This window comes from Somniosus microcephalus, chromosome 12 (genome assembly GCF_052327205.1).
Source record: "Somniosus microcephalus isolate GS21.2 chromosome 12, FLI_Smic_1.0, whole genome shotgun sequence".
Taxonomy (NCBI): domain Eukaryota; kingdom Metazoa; phylum Chordata; class Chondrichthyes; order Squaliformes; family Somniosidae; genus Somniosus; species Somniosus microcephalus.
In genome coordinates this window covers 55215565-55232185 of record NC_140998.1, presented here as the reverse complement: position 1 = coordinate 55232185, position 16621 = coordinate 55215565, and the positions used below count along the sequence as shown (strand labels likewise).

General features: G+C 40.5%; 1 protein-coding gene across 1 annotated transcript in view; it reads right to left on the bottom strand.

Annotated features, from left to right (window-relative positions):
* The window catches only part of togaram1 (TOG array regulator of axonemal microtubules 1), a 135831-nt gene that overhangs the window by 53992 nt on the left and 65218 nt on the right, over positions 1 to 16621 (bottom strand). Inside the window, 5 exon segments of the mRNA XM_086002900.1 lie at positions 1374 to 1550; positions 5145 to 5242; positions 8260 to 8489; positions 10084 to 10364; positions 13880 to 14179. Of these exon segments, the coding sequence (XP_085859026.1) occupies positions 1374 to 1550; positions 5145 to 5242; positions 8260 to 8489; positions 10084 to 10364; positions 13880 to 14179 (1086 nt within the window).

The following is a 16621-nucleotide window of genomic DNA, read 5'->3' as shown; positions in this document are numbered from 1 at the left end:
GCAGCAGACTTGAGCTTAGAACAGTCAGAGTGTGAAAGGAGTTGAGCTAAAGTTAGACAGTCAATGATACCGACTAGCAAATGGAGATAGGCCCATGTCAAGGGTAAAGTTTGTCATAATTTACTATTTCTGAAGTTACAATGAGCGATAGGAAATAGGTAAAACCTCCGGTTAAAAAACTGTTCTGTTCATTCATGTATTTTATGTAAAATAAGCCAGTTTGTTGGTTTACAATTGATTTTGTCTCACTAGAGAACTGCCTTCCAGAAGATAAGAGAGACACACATCTGAGATCACAGTATCAAGTACACACAATGAAAGAAAATGCCCCCACCAGGGGCTATGTTATCGTTTGACTAGATTTTGGGCAGGAAAGGCATCATAGGGGTAGAAAAAGATCTGTGCATACCCAAAATTTAACACCGCAACAAGTAAAAGGGACAGAATTTTAATTTACAGATTTTAAAGGGCAAAAGATAACCTTCAGGAATATCAAATTCAGTAATTGATAGAATACTTTTATAGCAACAGTATTGGAATTGTGAGTGAATATTCTCATTGAGATGTTTGATCATAAAACGAGCTGTAATCCAAAATAATGTTCGTCTTTGAACTATTATTTACCACAGGCAGTTTTAATTTTGTGAAATCAGCTGCAATTCCTCCCAAGGTTGTACTTTTTGCACATTCTGCAATATTTATATAGAATTCTACACCATTTTCAAAAGGAAATGATTGTATTTTCTTCTCCTGAACTGAATTCATCCATAAGTTACATGTTATTCATCATTCCATTTAGCTTCATCTACTTTACAATTTCATCTGTATGATTTGTAGCAACTCTATGTATAAATACAACTATTCAGAACATAATACATTCTTCATACAATTGTGCAATTTTGGCTTGGTGATCGCAATGCAGCCTATAAATCACAGAGGATGTCTTAGCAATAGAAATCTCACTACAGTTTGAAAAACAGATTTAAATTTTCAAAATGGGCAACAATTACTTAGGTAATACAGTGACATCCCAAATTAATATTGTATGATTGGCTCCACATAACACCGTATCAGAAATCCACAGTTTAAAATGTTCCCAGAATCCAAAACGCACATGCTTAACAGCAATATTGTGAATAAGGATGGTATTGTTAAAGCAAAGACTGTCATATTTATTAGTTATAATAATCATGTATAAAAAGGGTTAATTAACTATTACAATTACTGAGCCATTTAGCAAAATAAAAGCACCATTTTTACCATATATAGCTATGTGATACGAGATATTTAATTTATGTATCAATAACGTACATGAAAAATTATGCATTTGTAGATCTATATGAAAAATATCTTGCATAAATAACTATACTAACCTCTTGTAGATTTATTACTAGTTATATTTTTTTGCTGCTCTTTGGATTGAAATTTAGAGATAGAGTGAGGCACTTCATTTTGTTTCTCTTCTTCAGAATCTGGGATTCCATTTCCATAAGTCATGCGTTGACCAACAATACTCACGTCGGAGGTTGTTCTATCACGGAAAGTTACTCCTGTTTTTTTTATTAAAAAATACCCATTAGTGCAGGCATTATTTTTATGCTATTTTTGGTCCCTCTTTTTTAAGGATCTTTTCCCCTTTTCTTACAAATGCCATGCAGTATTTAATGGTCAAGGTGCAACATATTCACATGCCCCTCAGAATATCGTGACCCTTCCTTCGTTAGCACCTTTTACTTACACACACAGTGCAGATCAGAAGCTAACCATTGGGGTGCATTGTGGGCAAGAACCAATAGGAGGTACTCTGGTAACCAGATGGTTATCAAGTACCAAGAACACGGCTAGAGGTAACACCAAGACTGTGCTCTGTATACTTGTTTAATATTTATAGATTTATTTAAGATTTATATTAAACCTTATAATAGGTTTGTGTTTATATTTCCTGCTGCATGTGTATGAAATGCAAATACAAAGGATATACTTTAAAAAAAATAAAAGCAAATCTAAAGGAATCTCAAGAAACCGTGGAGGGAACATGTTGGGTGACTGGATTTAAGTCAGGTTCACTACCAGTTTATACACCAGAATCTGCCTGCTCCTCGGTGGGTCTGGTCTATGTTGGTTGTTAATTCAGCTAATTTAGTGATGAATTATGACTAGGAAGACTTCAAAAACACATTTAGACCAGGTTCAGAATAATTTGGTTTCTTTACCACTGTCTATAGTGAAGAAATAAAACAAAGCTGAGTTTGTCTGCAGTTTTGGAGGTACTTCACTCAGAAATTGAATCACATACAACTGTGAAAGTATTTTGCCCCCCCACCCCCCCCCCCCCCGAGTAAAGTTCTGTTAAATCAACAATCTACCTCTCCACTGCCTTTCAATACAATTTACCACTTCATTCTCCTCCAATCTATCTGATCTGCAGCAATGTTCCTGTTAATTTTTTTTGGGTGCGGGACCCATTCAAAATACCGTGTATGCGCGGTTTTTCCTACTGAAAAGCCGACTGCACGGGAGGTCTAAAGCGTTGCGCGGCCGCACAGCTTAAAGGGAACATTGATCTGCAGTCCATCTCCATGGCACTATCCTGTTACAAGTGATGTAGTGTCTGCAATGTTACAGCTGCTCCCACAAAAGTAGGGGGTTTGGCACACAGACAACTGCAAGAGACTTGGGAGGACAGAACGATTCGACCAGCGGCAGATTCAATTTCATGTAAAAGTAGTGTAGTGGTTGCGTTACTGGACTAGTAATCCAGAGGCCTGGGTTAATGATTTAGAGAATGTGAATTCAAATCCCACCAGTTTGAGAATTTGAATTCAGTTAAAAAATCTGAAAAGCTGGCATCAGTAAAAAAAAAAAAAAAGTGTGACCATGAAGCAGTTGGATTGTCGGGAAAAACTCAACTGGTTCACTAATGTTCTTTAGGGAAGGAAATCTGCTATCCTTACATTGTCTTGCCTATATGCGAATCCAGTCTCACACTAACGTGGTTGGCTCAACCGCCCACTGAAGTGACCTAGCAAGTCACTCCGTTGTATCAAACCAATACGAAGAATAAGAATAAGAATAAATCCAGAAAGTTGGCTGCAACCTAGGCATCGATTCAGGACACAATGAAGGCACGCCCAACCCAGTCGACCCTGCAAAGTTCTCTTCACCAATATTTGGGAATTGACACCAAAGTTGGGAGAGCTGCTCCACAAATTTGTCAAACAACAGCCTGACAGTCATACTCTCAGACAGAAACATACCCACCAGCCCATGTCCCCTGAGCAGTACAGGCCCACCTGAGGCGGCATATAGTCATGGTGGGAGTGGACCTAGGAGTCCTCAACATTGACTCCAAACCCCTTGAAGTCTCATGGCTTCAGGTCAAGTATGGGCAAGGAAACTGCTGATTACCATCTACCACCTTCCCTCAGCGAATGAATCTGTACTCCTCCATATTGAAAACCACTTGGAGAACTTACTGAGGATAGCACAGGCACAGAATGTACCCTGGGTGGGGGACCTCAATGTCCATTTCCAAGAGTGGCTCGATAGTACCACCACTGACCAAGCTGGCCAAGTCCTGAAGGGCATAGCTGCCAGATTGGGCTTCCATCAGGTGGTGCGAGAACCAGCACGAGGGAACAATCTACTTGACCTTGTCCTCGCCAATTTACCCATCACAGATGCTTCAATCCATGACAGCACTGCACAGTCCTTATATAGACCAAGTCGCGTCTTCCCACTGAGGAAGCTTTCCATCGGATTGTGCGGCACTACTACCTTGCTAAGCGGGATAAATTTTTAAAAAATCTAGCAGCTCAAAACTGGGCATCCATGTGACGCTTTAGGCCATTGGCAGCAGAATTATATTCCACCACAATCTGTAACCTCATGGCCAGCAGCACCTGAAAACGAGGTGCTAACCTGGTGAAGCTACAAAACAGGACTATATGCATGCTGAACAGGGAAAGCAGCATGGTATAGACAAAGCAAAGCAATCACACAACCAACATATCAGGTGAAAGAACGGCACCCCTGCCACATCCAGTCAGGAGGAGGAGAAGGCTCCATGAACATCCCCATCCTCAGCTATGGGGAAAAGCATTTGATATGTTGGCATCAAATTGTTGTAAAATGTAGATTTAAGTGACATCCAATATATACACCCTTATTACATGCATGAGTGAAAAACGAATCGGTGGAGATTTTATAAAATCACAGTTCCACTCAACAATACCAACAGCAACTGCTTGGGTTTGTATGGCACTCCTCACACGAGGGAGAAAAAAAGTTGACACAAGCAGAAGGGAACAGGGGGGAAAGGGACTGCAACTTTAATAGCCTAGTGGATAAAAGTGCTGCCTGAGCAATACAGACCCAAAAAGGTGTCAAGATGCGATTCCTATTCTGTACTGAATTAGCATATATCTGCCAGGGCAGTACTTGGTGTGCTATAAAAGGCTTCAAGGGCAAGGTTCCTCCCTCTGGTGACAATCCAGTGATTCCTGCTGGAGAACAGCAGATAGCAGAGGAAAAGAGAGGAAGGAAGCATGAAAACACATGAAAAGATGTGATGTCCTCTATAAACAAATAGCCTTCCAACGCACACTTTGCCGTGTCTGAAGAATGGCCACTCAGGTGAACGAGGGAAGACTTCCAATGCATGTGGAGAGGAAGGAAATAAAATTGGCAAAAAGAGAAATGCAAATAATATAAAAGATTAATAAACACACATACACACACAAAAACACTATTGAAACCAAAGCCCCAATTGCAACCTAACCCGTGCGGCAGAAACAGGGGACGTTTGGGTTGGGTGTCAGTTTTACACCTGCCTGATTTTACATTTCATTAACTTCAATGGAGTGTAAAAATCGGGCAGGATGTAAAATGGGCACCCGACGCGAGCACACCAGACGGGTTAGGTTAAAAATCGGGGCTCAAGTTTCTAAAGACTGTGTGCAAGTGAATAAGTGAGCAATATATGCAGATATGTACTGCAATATGATACAGGTTTCGGAGTTACCTACAAGCATGCTTGAAGTGAACGAAGTGGTACAATAATTACATTATAAAACCTATATCACACATCTGGCTTGCCTTGCAATTTCTTAAGCAAACAAACAATGAATGTTAAAAAGTGGTACCCGAGATGGGGTTGTATTCCGCTGGAGAAGGCCTGGCCTTTCCTGATGGTATTCGACCATGACGTGGTTTGGATCCTAATTGGGAACAACCATCAGACCTATTGAAACCACAATAAACCAGTACATCAAGGAGTTTGAAAGATCAATGCAAATGTTTTAAGATATATATCAAAGAGGTATTCAATCAAACCTAGTAGCTAATAAAATTATTGGTGCTAGTTTAAAATAATTTAAATATAGCTTTAAATAATTATCACATTACCACAGCAGCTACATTGTTATCACAATGAACTGGTCAAGAAGTTTTGCTAAGCTCAAGATGGAGAAGATTATAAAATAATTGAGAAAGCTAGAGGGTAAAATAAAAAAATGAAAACGAGGATATAAAACAAAAATAAAATGAAGCAAAGACCAATAGAAAGACTGGATGAGCAGACCACAGTAAAGTCCATCAAGATACTGCTGTAGCATTCACCTGTTGGTGAATTGGAACTGAAATACAGATTAGGCAGATGGTGCAAGTTTGATTGCCGGTCTTTGCTAAATTAGCTTAATTCAGCTGGAGTGGTGGTAGGGGCTAATACAATTAAGAACATAAGAACATAAGAAATAGGAGCAGGAGTAGGCCAATCGGCCCCTCGAGCCTGCTCCACCATTCAATAAGATCATGGCTGATCTGATCCTAACCTCAAATCTTCTATCACTCTGCATCCACCCAAACCCATGTGATCTCACGGGAGAGGCGAAAAACCAGATAAAGGCCCAATGGCCAATTTGGGAGAAAAAAATCTGGGAAATTCCTCTCTGACCCATCTAGGCGATCGAAATTCTTCCAGGAGATCACTGTCCCTATATTTTCTACAGTACTTACCTTCTGTAAAGGTGATCTCCACCCCAGCCAGGAACAGGAATAAAACCATCTCCTGAAATCTAACACAGAATTAGAACACAGTAGGAGCAGAACAAGGATACACGGCCCCTGGGCCCACTCCACTACCCACAGGGCCATGACCATTCCGAACCTAGACTCATGTCCAATTTCCTGCCCGCTCCCCGTAACCCTTAATTCCCTTTACTTCTAGGAAACTATCTATTTCTGTTTTAAATTTATTTAATGATGTAGCTTCCACAGCTTTCTGGGGCAGCAAATTCCACAAACCTACCACCCTCTGAGTGAAGAAGTTTCTCCTCATCTCAGTTTTGAATGAGCAGCCCCTTATTTTAAGATTATGCCCCCTAGTTCTAGTTTCACCCATCATTGGGAACATCCTCACCGCATCCACCCGATCAAGCCCCTTCACAATCTTATATGTTTCAATAAGATCGCCTCTCATTCTTCTGAACTCCAATGAGTAGAGTCCCAATCTACTCAACCTCTCCTCATATGACCACCCCCTCATCCCCGGGATTAACCGAGTGAACTTTCTTTGTACTGACTCGAGAGCAAGTATGTCTTTTCTTAAGTATGGACACCAAAACTGTATGCAGTATTCCAGGTGCGGTCTCACCAATACCTTGTACAATTGGCCTCAGCGCCCTTGGGAAAGGGGTGGGGGGAGAAATCCCTCCAGGTCTCCCACTCCTGCTTGTTATCTAAATAGTCCTGCTGCAAAGTGAATATGTGTGGATATCTGGGAGAACAGAATAGTATTGCCTGTTATCCTCTCCACAGTCAAACTGTTTGCTGACACTCACTGTTCAGGCTCAGGTTGCCCAGTTGGGCATGAATGGCCAGTGGGTACAACCCTGGCTCTTGTGGGAATTGGACCCCAGCATGAGTCAACAACTTTAGGAGAAGGCAGGGGAAAATTTTAAGGGTGAGAAAAAGCTGTTGTTGGAAATAAAGCAAATCTGTATTGATAAATGTACTGTCAGCTTAAGCTTAAACACTATCTATTGTGAAGAAACAAATATAATTTATAACAATCATTGAAATGGTTTCATTTAAAACAGTACTTTACATCTAAGCAGTCTCAAATTTAGTAGGCAAATTTTTACGAATGCTAAAATGTTACTCCACGCTGGAGATATTGATCCTTAGACTAATTAATTCATCTGGGTACAATCAGGTTGTAGAAGCTGTAGAGGTTATCTGCTCATCAGCAACTCTTCGCAGTTGGATACATTTTTATGAATGAAAGATTGATCTGCTTTACTCCATGACATTATCAATTCTACAATTGGCTGTGAAACTAGCCGTTAGAACCAGAATTTTCTTTTGTAAAACGATTGTTATTCTGAAGTCACTCCAAAATAAATGGCGAATGCCAGGAAAACAAAGTGCTTGAACTCTTCCAGCAACACGGAAATTCATGAATCTGGGTACTGGGTAGTGTCAATAGGATGACTGAATATAACCATTTACTTTCCAATTAAAGTGGTATTTACAGTGCACATTTTAGTCCAAAAGGTTTATATTATTGTAATATAAAGCTACTCCTGATATTGGAGTGCCTGTGCGTGAGCTGAAAACAAAGTAGTTAGACCAGACAGGCAGGTGCTTCCCCAATACAAAAAGGTAATTAAAAAAAGTTAGGATAAATTGGATCAGATTAGGTTAAAAATGCAAAATTAAAGTTAAATTAAAAATAGAAAAGAAAATGAGAAGTTACTAAAGTTACAAGATGAGCAGAAGTACTTAAAATAATTGTCGTGTTTATTTTTGCAATTTAAGGCTAATAGTAAAGTTATTCTTGCATTGCAATAGTTTTATTAATGCAGTGTATAATTTTTTTTTGTTAGCACAGTGCACAAGCTATAAACTTAAAAAAAAAACATGCAGGTGGAAGTTTCCTGGATCTGCCAGCAGTCTAAGTTGTGTCAACCATACCACCCATTCTTCAGGCATCACCATGAAGAACAAAAACAAAGAATAGAGAAAATAAGACATGGTTGAAGTGTGAAATAAAATAGTAAAATAAAGAGCAACAACATATTGGTAGGATTATTTTTATTATACTATGCAAACGTTTAGGCATTATTAACTTTTGTGAAAACTAAAAAAAAGTGAGCCCTCTGGAAAAATTGATGAATTTGGCAGTGTATCTATTATTAGAGGCACAAGGCAGATATTGAGAACACAGTAATACTGAATACTGTCAATTTTATTACTTACATTTTCTTGTCACAAGGGCTTAAAGGCAATGGAGACGTCAAAGACTCCTGGCTGTAAACATCGCTTTCACTGTAAGTGCTTGCGTAAGGCGATGAAGTACGTGATGTGGAATCCACACCAAGTTCCAGTTTAAGGGCTGAGTCTGGACTCTCAACATCAGATGCACTGCTGCTCAGTTTAGCTCTTTTCTTTGCAGCACTGTTTCGCAAAGACTTCAGGGCACTCATCATCTGTAAGAAATAAGAGTACATCAATTTTGGTAACAGAAAGTAAAACCTAGTATTGCAATCTCACTCTGGAAAAAGAGAAGAGCTCTAACTTGCAGTTTTACTTTTTGAGAGAGGCATTTGGAATTTCATGTTGAGAACAAGGCAGTTCAACAAAAAATGAGCAAGACAGCTTTTTAATATGTCAAAGACAACATAAAAAAATATAGACTTGAGAATATTTTGTTTGGGATTTTTTATTGCCTAATCTCCAGTGTTATAATCTGTCATTGGATGATCTTCCTAAATCGGGAAGATGGGATGTGGTCCAAACCCACAAACACCAGCAACACTGCTGTTTAGTTGACTATGAAATGGACTGCAGTGATACAAGAGACTCCTTCGCCCCTCAGCCATTTTGTCCTTACTTAACTCAGTCTATTCATTTTAGATCACAAACCACAGTTTCCAGGGAAAGCACTAATATCAAGTCATTTGGCATTGGAAATTGAACTGCAGTCTTCTAGTTGAAATCCTACTACTCTAGCGATTTTGCAAGTGGTTGCTTAGAAGAGACTTTATTTGAATCATTTTTGTACATTAAAAGGACGGAGTGACCTTTTTTCCTCACCATCACTACAGAATATTTAATCTCACTCCATGAGGAGACCCGAGTGCCCTGCAATATTCACAACCATAGGCACGCATTCTGTTCCTATAGGCTCTAAATGGCTGGTAGAAAACATGTAAATGGTGCAGCAGAATCTCTGATCTATATAGCGCTTTTCATGACCTCAGGATGTCCCAATGTGCTTTACAGCCAGTGATATACTTTTGAAGTGTAGTCACTGTTGTAATGTAGGGTTTTAGTGATGTTGGTTGAGGGATAAATATTGGCCAGGACACTGGGAGAACTCCCCTGCTCTTCTTCGAAATAGTGCCATAAAATCTTTCACCTCCCACTGAAAAGGGCAGACAGGGATCTCAGTTTAACGGCTTTTATCTGAAAGATGACAGCTCCGCAAGCCCAGCACTCCCTCAGCACTGTACTGAAGTGTCAGATTTTGTGCTCAAGTTTCTGGAGTAGGACTTGCACCTCGGAGTCAGACGGTTGTGGGTTCAAGTGTTACCTCCGAGTCACGGCTGAGACATTTGATGACTGTTGGTCAAGCCCCATACCAATGTTTGAGTTCAGAATTTAGTTGACACTCCTCTGTAGACCTGACATTACAGTGTATTGTTGGGGGCATAGTTCTTTGGTTGAGATATTAAGCCAAAGTGCTGTCTGCCAGTTCCAGTGGTTTCGGTGGACATTAAAGATCCTACATTATTCAAATAGCAGGGAGTTCTCCCAGTATCCCGACCAATATTCCTCCCTCAACTCATGCCACCAAAAAAACTAGATTAACTGGTAATTCATCTGATTTGTTTTTGGAAGGTAGCTGGCACAGACTAGCTGCCACATGTGCCGACGCAACGGTTACTGTACTTCAAAATAATTCCTTGTGGTGAAGTGCTTCATATAAATGTAAGCATTTACATTTTCCATATTTTCTGTTTTACTAATGCATATATTTACAGAATAAGTTGAATCTTTTTGAAGCATGTATACACTAACTTCTTCATGATCTGTTTCATCTTCGTTGTTGTCCAATGAGGAAAGATCCAATTCCAGATTTTTGTCAACATTCTTCTCTTCCTCCCATACCTCCTCTGATTCTGCTCCATTTGTTCCTTTCCCATCACCATATACAGCTACTTCTGCTTCAACCATTGGACTTGTACCCCTTGGAATGGGAGGAACAGGCTTTGTAGTGTTGAGATCTCTGCGAGACGATGGCGACCTTACCAATGCAGGTTTGAGTGATATGGGAGAACGACTTTCTTGTGAGCTGTCTCCTGGATATTCACAGTTAAGTAAATATACACAATATGATATACAAGATAGTGAACTAACTGAAAAATATAAATGACAGGAATCTTTCTGTTCTATTTTGATATATTTAAATAAAAAGGTAATGCAAGTAGAAAAGTTATTGGATCTCCAAATTGTTCATCATTTGAAACTGACCACTACAATCCTTTCACAAATGCAAACTCTTCCTAGGGAGAAAAGTACTACAAAATACAGAATACAATCTTTAACTTTATTCAGACATTCAGCACCTGCAAAGCTGGAAGTGCAATGCATCTATTGCCGCCTTCCATGTAGATTTTACACTTTAATGGTACAACACATTCAGCAATGTTGATGAAATGGTATTGAACATTTAGGTCTGATAGTACAACTGTAAAGAATACACTATAGAAAACAGTAATTTCATTTCTCTTGGTAAAATTTATTTAAAAACAAACAAGGAGTGCCTAAAAGCAAAAGCCTTGCTGAAAAGTTCAATGCCAGACTCTAATTTTCTGATTGGTGTTATATCCAACAGCAACCCACTTTTGCAGTGTTAAAGTAACAATCAGAAAATCTAGGCCTAAGTGCTTAGCCTCCATCATTAGAAATTTAAGATCAATGTTATTTTAATATGAATATTCACAAAGCAGCTTACTGCGACATAGTTTTATGAAAAAAAAAATGCTGCTGTATGAATTTCATTAAATAACAGTACTTTCACACCTCCTAGTCTTCCTTAATCTCTGCAGCTTTTGACATGATTGACCGCACCAACCTCCAACACAACCCCTCTACTGCCCAGCTTGGTTCCACGCTTTCCTATCCAATCGGATCTCAGCCATCTCTAGCAATGGCTTGTCTTCTCACACCCAGCATAGTTACCTCGGGAGTCCTCCAGGGATCCATCCTTGACTCCCACCTTTTTCTCAACTACGTGATGCCCCTTGGTGAAATCATCCAAAGACATGGCATCAGCTTCTGCATATATGCTGATGACATCCAGCTTTACCCACTCCACCTCCTCTCTCGACCCCTCTCTGCTGTCAGACTGCTCGTCTAACATCTAGCATTGGATGAGCCAGTTTCCAGGCTAATGCCCCGCCACAAAGATTGTACACCTTACTACCAACTCTATCCTCCTGCCTGGCCACTGTCCCAGGCTGAACTAGACTGTTCGCAACCTCAGTGGTCTGTACACCTCCCACCACCCTGCGGAACTCCATTCCTCTGACTCTGATCTTTTGTCCGTCCCCCCTACCTCTGCCCATGACTGGTGGCTGTGGCTTCAGCCACCTACATCCCATGTTCTGTCATTCCCTCCCCAAGCTCCTCAGCCTTTCTTCCTTTTAAGACTGTCCTTAAACGTTGCTGTTCCTGGTTTGCAGAAGTTATTTTCTTTTCCTGGTCTAGTGTATTTCTAAGGGGAAAAAAGTTTCAATTACAAAGCTCCTCCATTGGATCTGGTCCATTTCATAGATTCAGTGGGAAACTGATGCACGGAGATGACATTAGCCAGTATGACTCCTGCTGTGGCATGGCTCTATGGGCAGCAACACTTGGATACCTTGTTCCAAGAGACCATTCTCCATTTGTGAGCCCAGATGGGAAGCATCGGTGGTCTACACAATTCTGGGATGCATCACGGCAAACTAAACTTGCCCTTAGCCGATTTCCACATATGTACGCTTTCCAGTATACAGCGATCATGAGCAGGAACTCTGGCTGATTCTTCCCTTGTGCCCACCCTTCCTCCATTCGGCCCACAGAGATCAAGGCTAATTTTACTATCCACTTTGCTGCACCAGCTGAGATAAACTAAATCACTATGGACTAGGAATAAAATCTGGAACCTTCCTAGTATGCATATCTCAGTACCACACCACATGGTGTATTTACCCATTGAGTGACTGGGTAACCCTGGATTAAGAATCTCACTGCAATAATTTCTACTGTCAAATGTCAGAATATCTATTTTGGGGAAGTTTAAGGCTGTGTGAATAGAAGTAAAAGTTAAAAAGTCGAAGGATGTATCTTGATACATTTCAGATACATACTTAGCAAGCCTACTTAAGATTGGTAGCCAGGTGAACTGGGAGCCAGTAGGAACAATACTTTATTATGTTACTTTCTCCTCACAGATCCCTCCCATGGCATATACTAACTGCAAGTGACTCACTTCACGTCTCTGCCAGAGTTGCTCTTAGCCAGTTATGAGGCGGTGTACAAGTAAGGCGTGGTGATGGCTCTCTTTTCGCTCCTCCTCTTCCTTCCCTGGAGTAGTACCTGTCTTAGTTTTGTACTTGTTGACAATGCAGTGGGTGAAGTCAGGAACTTGGTAATGGGAGGAATCACTGATACAAATTTATGTCCTACCGTTCTGCTGTCATGAACTAGCTCTGCAAAGCACTTTTGTATGTGCTCTTATTTCACTTTATTAAAAAAAAACACACTGTTGTTTGAATATGCCCTGAAAATGAAATTACTGTTTTCAAAAACTTATTAAAAGAGGGAAAATTCAGTGGTCTCAGCCAATACATTACTCAGTCATGGATCATACTGAATAGTCTCACATGATGACAAAGACCACTAATAAATAATCCAAGGCAAGCATCATTCAAGGGCAGCACGGTGGCATAGTGGTTAGCACTGTTGCCTCACAGCATCAGGGACCCGGGTTCAAATCCGGCCTCGGGTGACTGTCTGTGTGGAGTTTGCACATTCTCCCTGTGTTTGCGTGGGTTTCCGCCGGGTGCTCCGGTTTCCTCCCACAGTCCAAAGATGTGTGGGTTAGGTTGATTGGCCATGATAAAAATTGGCCCTTAGTGTTAGGGGGGATTAAATACGTGGGGTTACGGGGATAGGGCTTGGGTGGGATGGCTGTCGGTGTAGGGACCGGGTGCTAGGGTTTGGATGATCAGCCATGATCTCGTTGAATGGCGGAGCAGGCTCGAAGGGCCGAATGGCCTACTCCTGTTCCTATCTTCTATGTTTCTTCTCAAAGTAGATATTAATTCATTGCACAGAGGTGCTTTTAGGTCTTTAAGTGATTTTACAGTTTAAGTTAGGCAATTTCAAATGTTGAGGTAGCCAACTTGTTTAATATGACTATTAGCTGGTGGAATGCCCAAGGTGAGAATGCAGTGATGTGTAACACCTTCTCACTCACTACATGATAGTGAACAGGGAAAAATATTTTTTTTCATAAAAACACAGTTGTTAGTTAATGGAATATCTAACTAGAAATAATGGTTATTATAAATAATAGCTTTTAAAAGGAAAGTACTGTAGATAAATATTTAAATAATGAGTATGGAAAAATGATAGTAAGTAGATAGCCCTTTGAGACCCGGTGCTGGTATGATGGGCCAAACAGCATCTTTGGTGCTGTAAAATTCTATGATCTCATGGGGATAGAAGAAGAGTGAGATTTAAAAAAAAAATCAAATGTTAACATTTCCTATAAACACTGAAATGGACAAAGTTAATAAAGTTTTAACACTCAAAGCTCACTTACCAAAAACGAGCAAATCTTCAGACAACTGGTTGGTCAGCCTCCGAGAACTGGGTTTAGAAACCCCTTCAAAATGTTTGGTAGGCCATGAGTTAGAAAAATTAACACTTTGTTCTTGAAATTTTTTTGAGGATCCTTCAGATACAGAGGCGTGGATTGGCCTAGTTCCAGTTGGCAATGGAAAAGATGGAAGATAGTGAGGCCCTTGGCTGGAGCTGGAAGTTGGGAATGGTGTAGTTTCGATAGTCATAGGATTGTAGAAAGCATGGTTCTTGCTTGAAAGAGCCAAGCTAGAACGAACTGCTAAAACAAAAAAGGCACTTAAATTATTTAGTTTTTGCAAATGCCTAGCTGAATTTAAAACGCATTACAATGAGAAATGAAAGCAAGTTATCTAAATGCATGGAGAGGACACAAGAGGAAGATTCCAACAGGCCAAAAGTGACTCAATCATATGTGCTTTATAAAACGCTCACATCTACTCCTTACTTTACATTAATATTTCTGAAGATGTACTTTATATATTTTTTAAATTGGTTTAGATAAAAATTAACAAATTGAGCTTATTTCTCCTCTATTCCGAGAGAGAGGGTAGAGAGATGAAATCTTCAATTGATTGAGCTACCCGAATCCAACTATTCTTTAAATGTAGTGCTACTGCCATAAAGTACCGAAATACTGGAGATTTACAACACTAATATATTTATGGCCTGCTGCATAAAGACAAAAACAAGCAGCTTTTCCTTTTCAAGTGACAGTCGATTATTAATTTTTGTATTTAAACTGATGCATAAAACAAAGAACAAGTGGAACTGTGACTTAGTTTTGAAGCTTGACGGTAGAGATGTTCTTGGAGACTGAATTTATTTTTGAGCGTGGGGGGAGGAGGAAAGGTAGAACTGGAAATAGTTCTGGCTGTGATGTAGCAAGGTGATTTTGGTGTTGACTCCTCTATCAAATAAAAAATAAAGCAGCATTCATAAAATTACTTAACTCTTCTCTATTACTATGCCTTGACATACTTGTTCTAGTTCAGATATGGTTCAGTATGTGAACAAAAGGGTGCTCTCAATGCTATGTATAAATACCTCACTGAGCTATGATGTTAAACCTCTTTACAGACACATACAATAGGTGTAAGTTAAAGTACATTAAAGTTATGATACTACAGTACCTTGTATCAGGCAGTAAAATAAATCGACATTACCACTATTTCAGTAATGCCAACCCCACCATTTCATAAATAATGAGACAAAATCTTAAAAATCATGAGATTTGGTATAGAAATCATGAGTTGCTATTTGTTCCCGACCCAACCCCTTGCTGACTTTTGTTCCCGGTCAGGAAGCGCATTCCGTGACCTTTGCTCCTGGACAGGAAGCGCATTCGGCCATCACTAACCGATCACTGACATAAGAACGCAAGAACATAAGAAATAGGCGCCTTGTACATCTCATTACAAAAAGAAAAAAAAAAGGATTTCTGCATGCATGGGGTGTGGATCTAATTTCCCCAAAACAGGCCTCTGGATTACTAGTCCAGTAACATAACCACGACACCATAGTACCATATGTGTGAGGGCATACAACAACATCTTGTATTTATATAGCGCCTTTAAGAGGAAAACGTCCCAAGGCGCTTCACAGGAGTATTAGAAGACAAAAATTTGACACCAAGCCACATAAGGAGAAATTAAGTCAGGTGACCTAAAGTTTGGTCAAAGAGGTAGCTTTTAAGGAGAGTCTTAAAAGGAGGAGAGGTAGCGAGGCAGAGAGGTTTAGGCAGGGAATTCCAGAGCTTAGGGCCTAGGTAACAGAAGGCACGGCCACCAATGGTTGAGCGATTATAAATCAGGGATGCTCAAGAGGGCAGAATTAGAGGAGCACAGATATCTCGGGGGGATTGCGGGGCTGAAAGAGATTACAGTGATAGGGAGGGGCGAGGCCATGGAAGGATTTGAAAACAAGGATGAGAATTTTGAAATCGAACCGGGAGCCAATGTAGGTCAGTGAACACAGGGGTGATGGGTAAACGGGACTTGGTGTGAGTTAGGACACGGGCAGCCGAGTTTTGGATCACCTCAAGTTTACGAAGGGTAGAATGTAGGAGGCCAACCAGGAGTGCATTGGAAGAGTCAAGTCCAGAGGTAACAAAGGCATGATGAGGGTTTCAGCAGCAGATGAGTTGAGGCAAGGTCCGAGACGGGCGATGTTACGGAGGTGGGAATAGGTGGTCTTAGTTATGTTGCGGATGTGGTCGGAAGCTCATTTGAGGGTCAAATATGACACCAAGGTCGGATGAGCATAGGATTGGCTCAGCCATGAAGTCCTCCATGATCATGCGGTTTGCCAACACTAGCTGTCTGGGTTAGTACATAAGGAATAGCTACTTTGACAATGTACGAGGGGGCATGCAATGCCTGTGAAACCGTAGCCCAGCATGAGTCAGTGCTTTCAGAGGATGAGAGAAGTAAACAGAAGAATAATAGTCCATCAGGAAAACAGATCCAGAAAATAGATTTATGTTGGGGCAAGGACAGTGAGTGGAGTATTCGTTTCTTGTTCCTATTCGTGCCCTACGTCTGTAAAGTTTACATTGGAGGCTGGATTCCAGTAACTGCACCCGCAAGATTCTGTGCACAAAACACACATCGTTGGCGGACGTTACCAAGCACAGAGTTTTAAGAACAAATGCTTAAAGCAGCTTCTCCGATTCTGACTGTTCACCTATCGTCAAGCACTCATG